Below are 15790 nucleotides of genomic sequence, written 5' to 3' on the forward strand. Positions count from 1 at the left end.
GCCAGAATTACATTATCTCATAATTCCATTCCTTCAATCCTAGGCCACTCTTGCAACTCTCAAACACACTCCCCAAAATCTTGTTCTTCTTCTTCTTTTCAAAGTGTTAATGCGAAATGAACAAGCATTTACTAGAGACTCATATACAAATCCAACCACTTCCACCACGCTCACACACGTTTCACTTTCCCACACAATTACAAACACTTCAGTCTAGAAAATCCTTCACCACCAAGAAAAGCTCTTTTTGTCTCAGCTTGTGTAACAACAAGACGAATAGCTTCTTCTTCAGCCATGTAAGTGTTGTCAGAAGCTCGGTGACTTGGGGAGTGAATGAAGTGGAAGAAGATAAGCAGCTTGTGGTGAAAAAGGCTTACCCTTTTCTCGAAATCGAGCCAAAGTGGCAGCGTTATTGGGAAGAGAATCGAACTTTTCGAACCCCAGATGAAATTGATACTTCCAAGCCTAAGTTCTATGTTCTTGACATGTTCCCATATCCCAGGTCTCTCTCTTTTTTTTCTTTCTCAAATGTTATTTCTTTTTTTGAAGCGCAAGTAATTATGAATGTGAAAGAACAAAGACCCAGTTTTTTATTTACTCTATGTTTGTAGTTTTGATAGATAAAAGTGTGCTAGGATTAGGCATTTGGGATTGTTTGCCAATTTGGGTTATTTGATTTTTTATGTGTCTGAAATTATTTATGGGATTAAGCATGTAAAACTGTATATCTATTGTGCAATTTGATCAATGAAATTTTCACTGCTTGAGGCTTCTATAGTAACTATGCTGAGAATAAGCGATAGATTGACTGAGAATTTTGACTTAATTTGATTTTTATTGACTGATTGTTTGTAATTTCGATAATGTAAGTTTTGTGAGTTGGGTGGTTGTGACTGAGGTTCCTGTGCTCATTTTCATCAACTTATGCAGTGGAGCTGGTTTACATGTTGGCCATCCACTGGGGTATACTGCCACTGACATTCTTGCTAGATTCAAACGCATGCAGGGTTACAATGTTTTGCATCCAATGGGATGGGATGCATTTGGATTGCCTGCAGAGCAATATGCAATTCAGGTTTAGTTTTCTATTATGATATATATATATATATATATTTCTCACTGGATTGAGTTTATCAGTTTATGTGGTGCTTATGCACATTTTTTTATTGGTTACTACATGTGTCCAACAGACCGGAACTCACCCAAATATCACAACATTTAGGAATATCAACCGCTTTCGGTCTCAGGTGATGTAATGTTCTGTTTCTTAGTAACTCTAATGTCTAAAGCGTGTATTTGGTAATGAATAGAGATATTAGTAATTGGTAATTTATAGCTCAATGTTGGTTATGGGGCATTGAATTCTATTGAGATTCTTTCAAGTTCTAAGAGTTAGTTACTGGTCTGGAATTACTTGAGTGTGACTCAAAGACAAACTTCAAAACTTGTATACATAAATTTGATATTTTAATGATGGTACCATGTTATGTTAAAGCTAGGTGCGATATGGACATTTGTTAATCTGATCTGATTTTTAGCAGTAGTGGTTCAGCATGATGTTTAATTATTGGAGGATTTATAATACTTTGTATTCAATTGCACTTCAATCAACAGAGAGGGGGGGGGGGTGTTACTGTTAGTGGTCTTTAGTGTAGCCTGGGGTAGAAGAAATTCATTGGACTTGGAGTTTTCAACAGAATTTAGAGGCATGATAGTCTATGCTTGCACTTTTAAATTTTGATGCTAGTATTTTGGTTTTCATTTAATCATTCAGTCTCACATATAGCATTTCTCTTAGTTCTGGCAGATGGTGTGAAGTTTTTTCTGTTTGCATCTTATTTGCTTTACAGCTTAAATCATTAGGGTTTTCATATGATTGGGATCGTGAATTTTCTACGATAGAACCAGAATATTACAAATGGACACAGTGGATCTTTCTCCAGTTGTTAAAGAGAGGATTGGCATATCAGGTAAAATAAAATCTTGCTGGCGTTATTTTTTTCAATCCAATTATAAAAGAGATCTAATAATGTACTTAGTATATGTTCAGGCTGAAGTGCCAGTCAATTGGTGTCCTGCTCTTGGCACTGTCTTGGCGAATGAGGAGGTGATAGATGGTGTTAGTGAGCGGGGGGGCCATCCAGTTATTAGAAAGGTAAGCTGTTCTAATGCATCTATCTTTTATAAGCCATGAGTCTGTTTTATAAAAATTCTTCTCTTATTTGCAGTTTTTGAATGGTTTTATAATTTTACAGTGTCATTGTTTATTACCAAGCAGCCAATGAGGCAATGGATGCTCAAGATTACTGCATATGCTGATCGTCTTCTTGAAGATTTAGATGACTTAGACTGGCCTGAAAGTGTGAAGGACATGCAAAGAAATTGGATAGGGAGGTCTGACGGGGCCGAGATGGAATTTTATGTTCTTGACAGTGATGGACAGGAAAGAAATATAAAGATTACAGTTTTTACTACAAGGCCTGATACCATCTTTGGGGCTACGTAATCCTCTTACTCCTTTTTCTTGTTGCCTGTATTTCATGACTTTCATGCATTGGGTATAACTATAGAGGAATTTTTTTATTTTTAATTTTTTTATCATAACTGTCCCTAGATTAGGATTCATTCTTGTCAGTGGTTTGTTTGCAGCTACTTAGTTGTGGCACCGGAGCATACTTTGTTGCCATCACTGGTATCCATGGCCCAGAGCAAATATGTACGTGATTATGTTTCTTTCCCTAATTTGACTCAAAAGATTTCTTTACCATGGCTAATTAGAAGACAACAATATTGAGCACAGGTGGAGGAATATATAGATCTGGCCTCAAGGAAGAGTGACCTTGAAAGGACTGAACTTCAGAAGGAAAAAACTGGGGTTTTTAGTGGTTGTTATGCAAGAAATCCTGCTAATGGGGAAGCTATTCCTATATGGGTTGCTGATTATGTCCTTGGGAGGTGTGTTTGCCTCATACTTCATCTCTTCCCTTATTGACAGCAATTCATCTGTTGGCAGATGCATGTACGCTGATGTTGCTACTTTTACCCATATTTATTGTATATTATGATATAGACTATTTGATTATATGTCCTGTTATGCAAATATATTTAATGGAATAGTTAACATTTTTTGGACAGTTTTTTTTTTATAATATGATTGCAATGCTAATGTTTCGTTATTGGTGCAGTTATGGAACAGGAGCAATAATGGCTGTACCTGCTCATGACACTCGTGACTATGAGTTTGCTTTGAAGTATGACATTCCAATTCGTTGGGTTGTGACACCGGAGGATGAAAGTCTCACTGATTCTAGATCTGCTTTTCCGGGTCAAGGCTTGATTATAAATTCATCAAATTCAATGTTGGGGCTTGACATTAATGGCTTGTCCAGCAAAGAAGCTGCTTCTAAAGTCATTGAGTGGGCTGATAAAACTGGAAATGGGAAGAAAAAGGTGCCTTTCTCAGTTAATCTGAAGTTTAAAGATAGGTCTGAGGGGGGGTGGGGGTGGTTTATAATACCTTTTATATATGTATGATATAGTTTGCATTATCTCAAACTTGTCTTTCTTTAGGTAAACTACAAGTTGAGGGACTGGCTTTTTGCTCGGCAACGTTATTGGGGGGAACCTATCCCAGTCATTTTCTTGGATGAAACTGGTGAGACTATTCCACTTCCTGAAACTGAACTGCCTCTTACCCTACCAGAATTGGATGATTTCACTCCCACCGGAACAGGGGAACCACCACTATCAAAAGCAGCGTCTTGGGTATTTTCAACTCTCTCTCTCTCTCTCCCTCATATACTCTGTATATATGATTTGGTGTGTTTATATTTCAACATATTTATGGTTCTGGTGATGTACATAATAATCTTATTGTTAATCATAAGCAAAGTTAAAATCTATTTAAACCTCAAAATTCCGGGTGCATTTTTTGTAGGTTTATAATATATTTCTCTAAAAAAAAAAATGCCTATTAAATTTATTTTATTCTTAAGCATTAATGAAATATCAGAGTAGTTTAATTGGTAATCCTGCCTTAGGCTTTGATACAGGCTGTAAATAGTTGGGATGGGAATAGGAAGGCATTAGTTTAACTTTTGTTCAACTAAAAGACTAAACAATAATCCTACCAGATGCACGATTTTGTTAATTTGGATGCTGAAAAATAGAGCTAAAAAATGAAAGCTTGTCAAGGTTTTCATTGGGACGCTTTTAGGATTTCAACCTTCATATCAATTGCCAGCAATGGCTAGGGACCCATGGAAACATTAATATGAGTTGCTGTGAAACTGTGTTAATTCACATCTACAGAAGCACAATACTTACAAACTCCTGAAACATGTATCCAAGTATAATCCGCCTAATGTCACTGCCAAATATCTGATAATGGAAGCCCTTACACAGATTTTGGAGTTGTGAATGAATTGCTAAGGTAGCTATGTGTTGTTTAATCTTTGAGATAGTTCTGATTGGTCTCTTCTCAGTTTCTCTAATTTATTTTTGAGTGGCACTTTGACCAGTCCTTTAGCATTCCTTAACATTTGACGTCTTCACTTTTGTGAATGATTTGCAGGTAAAAACAATGGATCCTTCATCCGGAAAACCTGCTACGCGAGAAACAAGCACCATGCCACAATGGGCTGGTTCTTGTTGGTAATGTTTTGCTTATGATGTTCAGTAGTTTGAATTTTGATTGGTTGATACTCATTTTTAGCTCTTTCTTTTTTGTCAATGGTTATAATGTTTAATAGGGTCTGAATTTTAGTTAGAACTGTTAGAGTTAGGATGATTGTGGGGTGAGATTGAATGAAAGTATTATTGTTGTTATCTTTTCAGTATTTTTTGTGAGTCATATGCAGGACCTTTTTACTTACTCAAATTCAAATATAAAATTCTTTGGACAGTTGGGATCTTATACTTTTATTACCCATGTCCAGGTACTATTTGAGATTTATGGATCCTAGTAATTCAAAAGAATTGGTGGATAAGGAAAAAGAAAGGTAAGAGTGGTTTTTACCAACAAAATGTGTATTTCTCTTAATGTATTTTTCTCCACATGATTAATCTGTGGCATTTTAATTTTTTAGCTTAACATGATTGTTTCTTAGCTTTTGAAGCATATACTCATCTGCAGGTATTGGAGCCCTGTTGATGTGTACGTTGGTGGTGCTGAACATGCTGTTCTTCATTTACTTTATTCCAGGTTCTGGCACAAGGTTTGTGAGCATGCTATTATTCAACTTCCCTTTGGCACAAGCCTTGTGATCCACTGGATATTGCACCTGTTTCTGGAACTGCCAAGTCTGTTATCATCTATTAAAATCATTCTTGCGGTTGGAGTCTAGGTTCTTTTCTGATAGTTTTCATTAGCTTGACAAATCCAAATGGAGCTAGGGGTTGTTGGAACTGAGTGATGCTACCTGATAGTCAAATGTCACCCCCCCCCCCCTCCCCAACACCCCCTCTTTTTTTTTGTTGCAATACTTAAAATCGAATCTTATTCACATTTTTCTATCTCAGGTTCTCTATGACATTGGTGTTGTGTCCACCAAGGAACCCTTCCAATGTGTCATAAACCAGGGAATCATCCTTGGAGAAGTATGTGTAGTTTCTTAAGCATAATAAAGCAGTTCTCCATCATTACATGTTACTAATAATTCAGGTTGCAGGTACAATATATGGCTTTCCGAGATTCAGATGGAAATTTTATATCTGCGGACTCTGCTGATATGTTGGGTGAAGCTAATCAAGAAAGAATTCCTGAGGAGAAAGTATGTTCTGGGTGCTTCTAAAAGTCTTTTTTCATCTGAATGCATTCCTTCACTTCTAGTAAAGGGATGAAGCTGTCATCTGGCATCGCTCTCTCCTCCCTTTTGACAAAATCATAATTCTTTCGTAGGTTGTGAAATCTGGGGATTCTTTTGTCCTGAAAGACAATCCAAAAATTCGTTTGGTTGCTCGTGCTCACAAAATGAGTAAAAGTAGGGGCAATGTTGTGAATCCTGATGACGTTGTTTCTGAGTATGGTGCGGATTCTCTTCGCCTGTATGAAATGTTCATGGGACCTTTAAGGTAGGTTTCGTTTGAGTGTTTTGTTTTTATCTTATCTGGAACAGAATTTTCTGATCTCTCTGTCAATTTAAGCCATGCTTCTAAATAAAGAGCACTGACAAAAATATTCTCGTTTCTTACGTAATGTTGCTCTTTATTGTGCTTCTAGGGACTCAAAAACTTGGAATACTAGTGGTATTGAAGGTGTTCATCGATTTTTAGGAAGAACTTGGAGACTGATTGCTGGTTCACCTTCACCTGATGGTACATTCAGGGATGGCACAGTGGCAATTGATGAAGAACCTACTCTGGAACAACTTCGTTCCCTCCATAAATGCATTGCTAAGGTCACATCTCAACTTCTGTGATTATAGTTTTTCTTTGTAATATGTGTTTTGGTTGCTCCTCTCCTTTATAAGTTTTCTTTTGGACATGATTCATTTCAATCTGTACAACTACTTTGGACACTTGTTAATCACTTAATTTTAGATGTAGTTTGACTTTGAAGAATGCATCCGCACAACCATATTTTACTTGTATTGTATTAAGTAAAATATGGTCTTACTATATATTTGCTGCATAGACTTGGATATGGTCTTACCTGTGGGCAACTATCATGTGCTATGGCATAGGATGGGTAAGATAAATTTGTACTCTGACATGAAACAAAGCTGTTATAAAAGAGTGCATGTTAACAGTGTTCTTTATTTTTAAAGGAGAATACTAGAGTTACATAAAGCAGATGTCTTTGGCAGTTGGTATCTCTCAAGTGAGAGCCATATGGCATTTGTCATATACGTGATATGTCTGTATGGGATGGGTAGCATGCACATCCGGGGTATTACTACCAGTAATAAACCATGGTTGTTAGTATACTAGTACATGTTGTGGATGCCTGATTGCTTCAATTTTTTTTCCCAAAAAGGGCTAGCGTGCAAATGTATGCATGATTTTGTAGGGCTTAAGGTGCATAATAAAGTGTTTGAAGCTTGTAAATAGATAACCAAATAGCCTACCATCTTGGTAATGTTAATTCATCATTCATGATCATTGATGCAGTAAGACTTCTTTCTACCAGAATTCAAGAGGGTTCTGAGTTTGACACTAGTCTAAAATTGGTGCAATATTTTAAAAAAGTTTCTGGCATCTATACATTTAAGAATCCTCTAACCAATGAGTATTGATTCTGAGTTGCAGGTAACAGAGGAAATTGAAGGGACACGGTTCAACACTGGAATTTCTGCAATGATGGAGTTCATTAATGCAGCATATAAGGTTTTTTCTGTGAAAGTTTTAGAACTAACTCGTAAATTTTCATTTTGGATCAGCTGTTAATTTTCTAACCAAGGCAGAAAGATTTATTTGAACTTTCTGCTTATAGTTTGAAGATACTTCATTTTTTTGGGGGTCAAATACTTTAGTGGATTACGAATGTCAATGAGCATAGGGAGAAAATTTTTAATTCATTGTCTCATTAGAAGCAACACTTTGCAATATTACTTCTCATGATCTTGTTGATGGTTGGAAGAATACACCCCCACCCCCCAATTTTAGTTCTGTCTCAATTTCTTGTTCTCTTATTGGTCTGATCATTTTTTTTTTCTTTCATATTTTTAGTGGGATAAACATCCAAGATCAATATTTGAAGCATTTGTTTTGTTGCTTTCACCATATGCACCTCACATGGCAGAGGAGCTTTGGTTACGTCTAGGACACTCAACATCAGTCGCATATGAACCTTTCCCTAAGGTATTATTTTGTTATCTTTTAAAATTATTTGGAGTTTTGAGTGGCTTATTAATTTAATTTTCCAATATCTTCTAATTCTTAATGGCCTTCAGGATACTTTCTGATTAGCCAATATTCGTATATTGTGGAATAGAATTATCGGTTTTGAGTATTTAGGTATTCTCATGATTATATTGTATAGCTGTCATATGTGCAGTTCCATGCCTCCACCTAATATTTGTATAGCCATTGCCATTCCTTCAGCAACTTCTTTCAAGCTTGATGCATAGAGAACTTAAGATAATCTGTCTGGAAGTTGTCAAATATATATATTTTTTGGGAGACATCTGGCCATGATGATTAATTTTTATCAAAGTGTTGCAATAAACTATTATGATATAGTTGAAAAAATATGCTCCATTTGGGAATAATTTAAATGAACTTTGAGCTTAAGGCAGTTGACTTTTATTTTGAATCTTTGAGTTCCCTGACATCCAAAAGGTTAAAAGTGATTTAGTGATCCCAATGACCATCAATATTTGACTCCCTTCAAACTTTGTCTATAGTGTGGGCTGATTTAACCCACTTGCATAACGCCCCAATAACCATTGATTTTCTTTATTTTTTAGTTGGACCATTAACTGTTGATTTATCATAACTGAACAACTATTGGTAATGTAGGTAAAGGGGAATATTGGAATATAGGGGGGCACATGTACATATATATGCACACACAAACACAGCCACAAACATACTTGAACCCATATATGCATGTGAAAGTGAGGAAGTCATATGGCTTTGCAGTTTATTCTCTGGTGAAAATTATGTCAGCAGAATATATAATGACTTTTGGACAACAGATGAAGTAGCACCTAGATGCTCAAATCTGATCCTCTAGAATGACCTAGATTTGAGCTCTTGTGGCCCAAATGATGAGGGGAAATGAGTGTTCTTTATATCTTGCTAGCCTGTGATGTGGAGACACTAGTAGCATGAAGTGCAATTCGGAACTTTTTTTTTTTTTTTAATGATGACCAATATATTGATATTTCTTTTGCAGGCTGACCCTGCTTACTTAAAGGATTCGACTATCGTCTTACCAGTTCAGATCAATGGCAAGACAAGGGGTACCATCCAGGTTGAAGAAGCATGTACAGAGGAGGATGCTTTCAAGTTAGCGTCGAAGGATGAAAAACTCTCAAAATATTTGGCTGGGAAGTCAATCAAAAAGAGAATTTATGTCCCCGGCAAGATCTTGAATGTTATCTTGGACCGTGAAAACATCAAGGTTGGTGCCCGATAGCCCTCTTCAACTCCTTGTAGGGGTTGGTGATGCTTATTCATTTCAACCTGGAAGAAGCAGCCATGACTTCACACTTTCCCACCAACTTTGTATCTTGCCCTGCAATGCAAATGCTCTATGACCTTGCATTAATGCCTGGAAATTTACAGCGAGCAATGGGTGTTTGTGCACCAATTCATGAATATATGATGATAGATGTAATCTTGTTGGTTAGGCAGTCGCACCTTTTCATCCTGTATTGCAGTTGGTTTCTTTTCCAGTTGATACAGGTTTTGTGGGTGGGTTTTTGGTTGAGCTTTGCAAATCGATTATGGTTGTCCACTAAGTTTCTTTGCTGTCATTCATGCTTTTGTATTTATTTATAATGGTCATCAGCCAAACAAGTATGGATGCTCTCATTCTCAGGGTAATTTTTATATGGTTTATAAAATCTATATGGTATGATTAGCATCAGTGATGGCGTGCTGGCCGGGCAACCCATTAAAACACAGAATATAAAAATATATATAGGGCAAGTCCCTCTCCCTCCTTTGGAGCATTCGGATCAATAAAAAGTCCCACAGTGTGAACCGTATTAGAGAAAGGTCTTGGTCAATATCTTCTGAATTCCCCATATGAAATTATTTTTAGGTAGTTGAAGGACAGGTTGACCACACACCAAACACCCTTATTAGAACTTGGAAAGGTCACCTAATAACATCAAACTCACTTATTACTGCTCTATATTACATTTTGTTTTGTTATATATATATATGGTTCATTCTGAAAATGGGATTTTTTTTTTTTTTTAAGCTCAATTTTGAATTTTAAGATGTTTTATGAAAAGAACCTTTATTCTTGGTCAAAATAATCAAGCTCCCATCAACAGCCTTTGATTTTTCCTTCACTTTGATGCATCTCAGCAAAATACAACTTCTGCATCATTGTCTTCTACCAAACCCCAAAGAGAATGAGAAAAAACCCCCCAAAAAAAAAAAATCAGGAAAAAAAAGAAAAAGAAAATGAAAAGATCTACTTTGCTGTCACATTACTAAAAAATTAAATTAAAAAAAAAAGAAAAGGAAAAGAAGAAGAAAAGAATTGAATTGATACGTATAATTGGGTGTTGACGTTGTTGTCCTTGTTTTTACATTATTAGGCGGTGGCATGAGCATGTGGTTAACTCAAATGGTAGACTCGTTAAAGACTTTTATTTATGGGCCCACATATTATCAGGGGTCCCATACGCTCCGTATATCTCTCCTAATCAAACAAAAGTTTGAAACTGCTCTACAACTACAACTACACGACACCTGTTGCTATCTCTCACTATTTAAAACACTTTCCGTTCTCAATTTCTATTTTTCCAAACTCTTCCATTCCTCTCCACTTTTTTTATCAACAAAATTACAACCTCCAAACTCCGATTGATTTTCACACGGAACAGTCAACAAATAGAGATTAGAAAGAAGTCTCCAAGTCTTAAGAGTTAAAAGACTCTCTCAAGTGAAGTCTCAACTCCATCCATGCACCACCGCTCCTTCAATGTATCTCTCTCTCTTGACTTGAGCTTTAATTGTATTTAATAATTGAAATCTGATTCTGTTTTGTTTTGTTTTGTTTTGTTTTGGGGATTTGTTTGTTCTTAATTCTTAATTAAGGATTAGGAGGTGGAGGAGAAACTATGACGACGAAGAAGGGCGCAGCAGCAATAGTGTGGTGGAGACACGTAGTAATAAGGTGGTGGAGCTGTAAGTGTCAGTGGAAGCTGAAGCTGCTGCTTTTCCTCTGCGTGGCGCTCACCCTCTTCGCTCTCTTCACCTTCCACTCCACACATTCGCCTCCCGATATCTCCTCTTCTCCTCACCGACTTCGCCTTCAATTCCACGGCGTCCCCAAGATCGCCTTCCTTTTTCTCGCCCGTCGCAATCTCCCTCTCGATTTTCTCTGGGACTCTTTCCTCGAGGTTTCTTTTCTTCTTTCTATTTTATGAATGAATGAATGAATTTTCCTATGCTTTAACTCTTGGCTTGGCTCGGCTCGGCTCTGTGGAAAATTCACAGAATGCTGACGTGGCGAACTTCTCGATCTATGTTCACTCGGCTCCCGGGTTCGCCTTCAATGAGTCCACATCCAGGTCCACTTTCTTTCGCGATCGACAATTGAAGAATAGCATTCAGGTCTTTATTCATATTTCTTAATTTTATTCTATTTTTTAGCTTCTGTTTGGTTCCTGAGAAAACCGAGGAATGAAAATGAAAGCAAATAAAAAGAATTTCGTTACTTTCAGGTTCTGTAGAGTGGATTTAAAAAAAAAAAAAAATTATTGTTAGTCTTGGGTAATGACAAATCCACCTACTCATTTTCTCGGAAATGAAGTAAATTTTTCATTATTTATTTAAATGTCTCTGTTTGATTGCTTAGTAAACATACATGTAGTTTAAATTTATGTGCTTCATTGCGTAGTTCTCCACATAGAATATAAAAAGCGGGAAAATTTACTTACATTATGCTTTTTTAGTTTCTAAAACAAGTTTGGATCTTTTTCTAGGTGTAACTTCTTCTTAAAGCAAAATAAGCTCCTCCAGACACTTGGAAAATTTTGAACTAAATTTTTTAATTTCTCTTGTTTTCTAGCATATTGTAGGAAGCTGAATGAAGTGATAATGAGTTTTGTTTTTTAGCTTCTGTTTGGTAATTTGATGTGCTTGACATGAATGTGAATTGGGTTTGGGTGATTGGGAATTGCAGGTGGGATGGGGAGAATCAAGTATGATCCAGGCAGAGAGGTTGCTATTTGATGCAGCGCTTGAGGATCCAGCAAATCAGAGATTTATTTTATTATCTGATAGGTCAGAGTTCACTTATATCATATGAATTTGCATATATTTCCGTCATTTTGGGGGCTTCCTAATGTTTAGAAAAAACAGCATGTGACTAGATTATAAAGATTGGCTGTTTTTATTATTTTGTTGAAGACTCGAGAGTGTTTTGGCTCCTAATTGACATCTGAGTTTCGCTTTCTCTATATTGCAGTTGTGTTCCTTTGTACAACTTTAGTTATATATACAACTACGTGATGGCTTCTCCAAAGAGTTTTGTGGACAGGTAGATGGACGGCTTTGATTGTTGAGGCGCAAAGCACTGATTCTTTTTAGATGGTTCAGTATCAATAGAAAGTTTTTTTTTTTCTTTTTCTTAAACCCTCTTGTCAATTGAAGAAATGTTAAGTCTTTTATTCCTCGTTGTAGCTTTCTTGATAAGAAGGAGAATCGCTACAACTCAAAGATGTCACCTGTGATACCAAAGGAGAAATGGCGAAAAGGGTCCCAGGTTATTTATCTTTCATTTCAATTGCTGATTTAAATGTATTGAGGTCTCATTTTTTAAAATAAATACTTGTTCAGATCTCAGTATCATTATCATCATCCCCATTGTCATCAAAACATTATTTGACTGAGGATCAAGATTATCACTACTTATTCATAATCTACCTTTTAACTTGATTTTGATTTTGGGATTTCAGTGGATCACTTTAGTTCGAAGCCATGCAGAAGTAATTGTAGACGATGAGGCGATTCTTTCAGCATTTAAGAAATTTTGCAAGGTATGTAATTGCGTGCTTTATATGAAGTTTATCCATGATAGAGCATCTATATCATGATACTTTTGTTCTTCTTCGAGAGAAGGTTTTTTTTTTTTTTGGGGTGGGGTAGGCTCAGTTTTAATTTTAAAACTGTATATGCACCAGGTTTTGTGGAGCCTTAGTACAATGTGGTGCTCAAAACTTCAAACGAGATTCTATGTGATCAGTCATAAGAAAATTAAGGGTTTTTTTAGCAAACTTACACAGGTTTTGAAAGCTACATCTGCATAAACTTTTTGTCCACCATTGAAACTTTTTTTTTAATCAATTTTTTTTGCTAATCAACAAATGAAGATATGTACCTTTACTATTTTGCAAGCATGATGGTGTTTTTTATATGTATTTTGTTGTCTTTGCTATTCTTTTTTTTCTTTGCTCATGATTGCTAAGTTACAAGCATACCCAGTGGGGCTTGCACGTGTAACCCCACGATTCACACCCTTTTTATGGGATGTACAAATGTCATTTGATCTAGAGCCATTGGTGTGTATTTGCATGCTTTTGAGCTTGTTTCTTGGTAGTCATCAGAAAATATGAATAGAAAATTTTAAGTTGACAGATAGTAGTCCAAAGCTGGAATTTCAGTTTGGTTAATCACACAACAACTTGTTTTTCTGCTCTGAAATTTCGGTTTGGTAAATCATGCATCAACTTATTTAACTGCTTCTCATTTTGCAGCGACGTCCGCCTGTAGATGCCAAAAAGGGAAAACTGAATATTGTAAGTGATCCTTGATTGCCAATTTTTGCTGATAGATGAAGAAGAATCAGAAGATAGCTTCCTTACCAATCAATTAAATTAATATTATATTTTGTAATTTTTTAAAAAATACTTACAAAAAAAAGCAAGTCTTTTTTCCTCCCAGATTTCTAGTTTAAGTAAATAAATTTGAGGTTAATGTCTACATAATAGAGTTTATATGTAATTAAAAAATAAATAGAGTTTATATGCAACCAGATTTGACCGGTACTGTAAAGAGCATCGTGTTCATTAAGTTAGGAAATCCAGTTACAAGCACATACTTTTTTGAAAATACTGATATACTTGGATGTTTGTGCTCCTTTTTGTATTTTTTCTTTCTCTTCTACTAAGAAAAATGGATGTGCCTGGAATAAATAAAGTGATATACATATAAAATGCAAAAACAGAAAGAAAGTTGCAAATCTCATATAATGTGGCCTATTTCAGATGTTGCAACAGTTCCCTTTATCTTATATTAGAGAATTATATCTGTTACACCTTTAACTAAATCATAATTTGTTCTGATCTTGGCCTAAATACTAAATGCAGAAACTTCAGAAGCAACATAACTGTATTCCAGATGAGCATTATGTGCAGACATTGTTAGCGGTATGTCATAGATTTACCTTTTATCCATGTTACATGTTTGCAGCATATTGTGGTAGCTATCTTTCAGCCACTGTTGTCATTGTTATTCATCAATTCTTATCTAATAATCTCTCTCCATCTGTTACTTAATATTGACTGCTTCATTTATTGTGGTGCTCTTTGTTGATTGGTTTTCCACTAGTATCATGATTTCCTGGTGGGATCACTATTATTCATTTTTCTTCTTCTTTATGCTTCTCCGTTAGATGAGTGATCTTGAAGGTGAACTTGAACGAAGAACATTAACCTATACCGTATGGAACCAGTCTGCTACAAAAATGGAGCATAAAGGGTGGCATCCTTTTACATTCAATTTTGCAAATGCTGGTGCGAAACAAATCAAGGAAATTAAGGTAGTCATTTTGCCCCACTTCCTCTGATTGTTGATCTTGTATATTTAACAATGGATAGAAGGATGTACAAAGTGTGATTTTTCTCGTCTAAAATTTTCATCCTTTGGATTTATGGTATAGTACTCTTTGTTTTAAGCTTTGGGTCTTTGGGACTGCTTCATGGCACAAAATCATGGTGCACTTGGGGATCATTGGAAGTGAAAATGGGTTTCTTGAATGGAGATGGATAATGCCCTGCAAATGATGTTATGATGAAAATATATTTTCCTCTTCTTTAAGTAAATGAAAAAAACATTAAAGGAAAATGTGAAAAAGTTGTTGATTAACAATGATGCCCGTAACCTTCATTTCTCCTGCTTTGTAATAATGGGATTCTACTACAAAACTGTTATCTTTTACTTTTATTAATCCATACTTTAAACATGTTATATCACTATATTGGTCTTTATTTTATTGTAAGCTGTAATGCATGCTGTGTGTAAATTATGGCTCTTTTTAATATAAATTTCCATTTCCTCTGCCCTCTTTTGTTGTTTAACGTGTCTGTTTTAATTCAACAGGACATCAACCATGTATACTATGAGACCGAATTTCGAACAGAATGGTGTCGTAGTAATTCTGCCCTTGTTCCCTGCTTTTTGTTTGCTAGGAAATTTTCTCAGGGAGCTGCCATGCGCCTCTTGAGTGATGGAGTGGTTGGTCGCGCTGATACCTCTGAAGTCTGAACTGCTAGGCTCACCCCCATAATTTATGGCTTATCTTCTTACAGCCCTTTAACAATCTAGTGACGCGTTTAAACCTATAATTTGGGGAGCAAGTGGAATGCCTGCTAAAGGTTTACAGAATACATTACACACTGGGCCAATATTAATACTAGCTAGAGACTTGAGAAAAAGAATCGTACCTGCGGCTGTAAAGTTACTTCCAGAGAAGAAGAGTTGTAGGAACAAATAGTTCGTAGGGGCTTCAATACATCACGCTGATGCTTACTGAGAGGTCTTTTTGAGTAGTTTTAACTTAATTGCATTACTATAGCAGTATGACCCATTACATTTTTTATAAGGTTATAAATTTGTAGTTCAGAAAATTGTTCATATCTAAATGTTTTTTTTTTTTTTACATGTTGGCTGATGAAAATGCTCAAAACAGCAATTCTGAGTTACATTCGACCATAGGCAGGAGTAGAGTAATTGTGTATGGCCTAGTTTGAAGCAGTTATGCATGGTCAAAAGGCCTCACCTCGCATTAACTTAGCATCAGCTGCATAACATTCTTTTCCTTTAGGCTTACCTACAATAATTTGGTGTATGACAAATTTTATTACAGGAATTGCTTCATTCA

The 15790-nt window shown here is 35.9% G+C and overlaps 2 protein-coding genes across 2 annotated transcripts; both read left to right on the forward strand.

Moving 5' to 3' along the window:
* LOC142634483 (leucine--tRNA ligase, chloroplastic/mitochondrial) lies at positions 1–9535 on the forward strand. Its single transcript, XM_075808774.1, has 20 exons — positions 1–502; positions 931–1075; positions 1191–1247; positions 1851–1970; positions 2051–2155; positions 2279–2502; positions 2650–2716; positions 2801–2955; positions 3186–3450; positions 3571–3765; positions 4574–4653; positions 4938–5000; positions 5135–5216; positions 5521–5598; positions 5670–5771; positions 5900–6072; positions 6221–6398; positions 7249–7326; positions 7669–7800; positions 8840–9535. The coding sequence occupies exons 1-20, from the start codon at positions 117–119 to the stop codon at positions 9080–9082; spliced, it is 2928 nt and encodes a 975-aa protein (XP_075664889.1). The 5' UTR covers positions 1–116; the 3' UTR covers positions 9083–9535.
* Positions 9536–10423: 888 nt separating this feature from the next.
* LOC142633446 (glycosyltransferase BC10-like) lies at positions 10424–15611 on the forward strand. The gene is made up of 11 exons (XM_075807687.1): positions 10424–10608; positions 10723–11027; positions 11125–11241; positions 11813–11913; positions 12098–12169; positions 12313–12394; positions 12588–12668; positions 13386–13427; positions 13998–14057; positions 14303–14449; positions 15010–15611. The coding sequence occupies exons 2-11, from the start codon at positions 10746–10748 to the stop codon at positions 15172–15174; spliced, it is 1149 nt and encodes a 382-aa protein (XP_075663802.1). The 5' UTR covers positions 10424–10608; positions 10723–10745; the 3' UTR covers positions 15175–15611.
* Positions 15612–15790: the final 179 nt, after the last annotated feature.

Source organism: Castanea sativa, chromosome 5, assembly GCF_040712315.1.
Source record: "Castanea sativa cultivar Marrone di Chiusa Pesio chromosome 5, ASM4071231v1".
In the NCBI taxonomy this organism is placed as follows: Eukaryota; Viridiplantae; Streptophyta; class Magnoliopsida; order Fagales; family Fagaceae; genus Castanea; species Castanea sativa.

Bases quoted from the DNA above. Each gene is read 5' to 3' on its own strand.
- LOC142634483 (XM_075808774.1), top strand. From the start codon at position 117: ATGAACAAGCATTTACTAGAGACTCATATACAAATCCAACCACTTCCA. The intron at 2,503-2,649 runs GTAATCCTCTTA...GTTTGTTTGCAG, and splicing joins GATACCATCTTTGGGGCTAC to CTACTTAGTTGTGGCACCGG. The intron at 2,956-3,185 runs GTGTGTTTGCCT...TTATTGGTGCAG, and splicing joins GCTGATTATGTCCTTGGGAG to TTATGGAACAGGAGCAATAA.
- LOC142633446 (XM_075807687.1), top strand. From the start codon at position 10,746: ATGACGACGAAGAAGGGCGCAGCAGCAATAGTGTGGTGGAGACACGTA. The intron at 12,395-12,587 runs GTTATTTATCTT...TTGGGATTTCAG, and splicing joins AATGGCGAAAAGGGTCCCAG to TGGATCACTTTAGTTCGAAG. The intron at 14,450-15,009 runs GTAGTCATTTTG...TTAATTCAACAG, and splicing joins AACAAATCAAGGAAATTAAG to GACATCAACCATGTATACTA.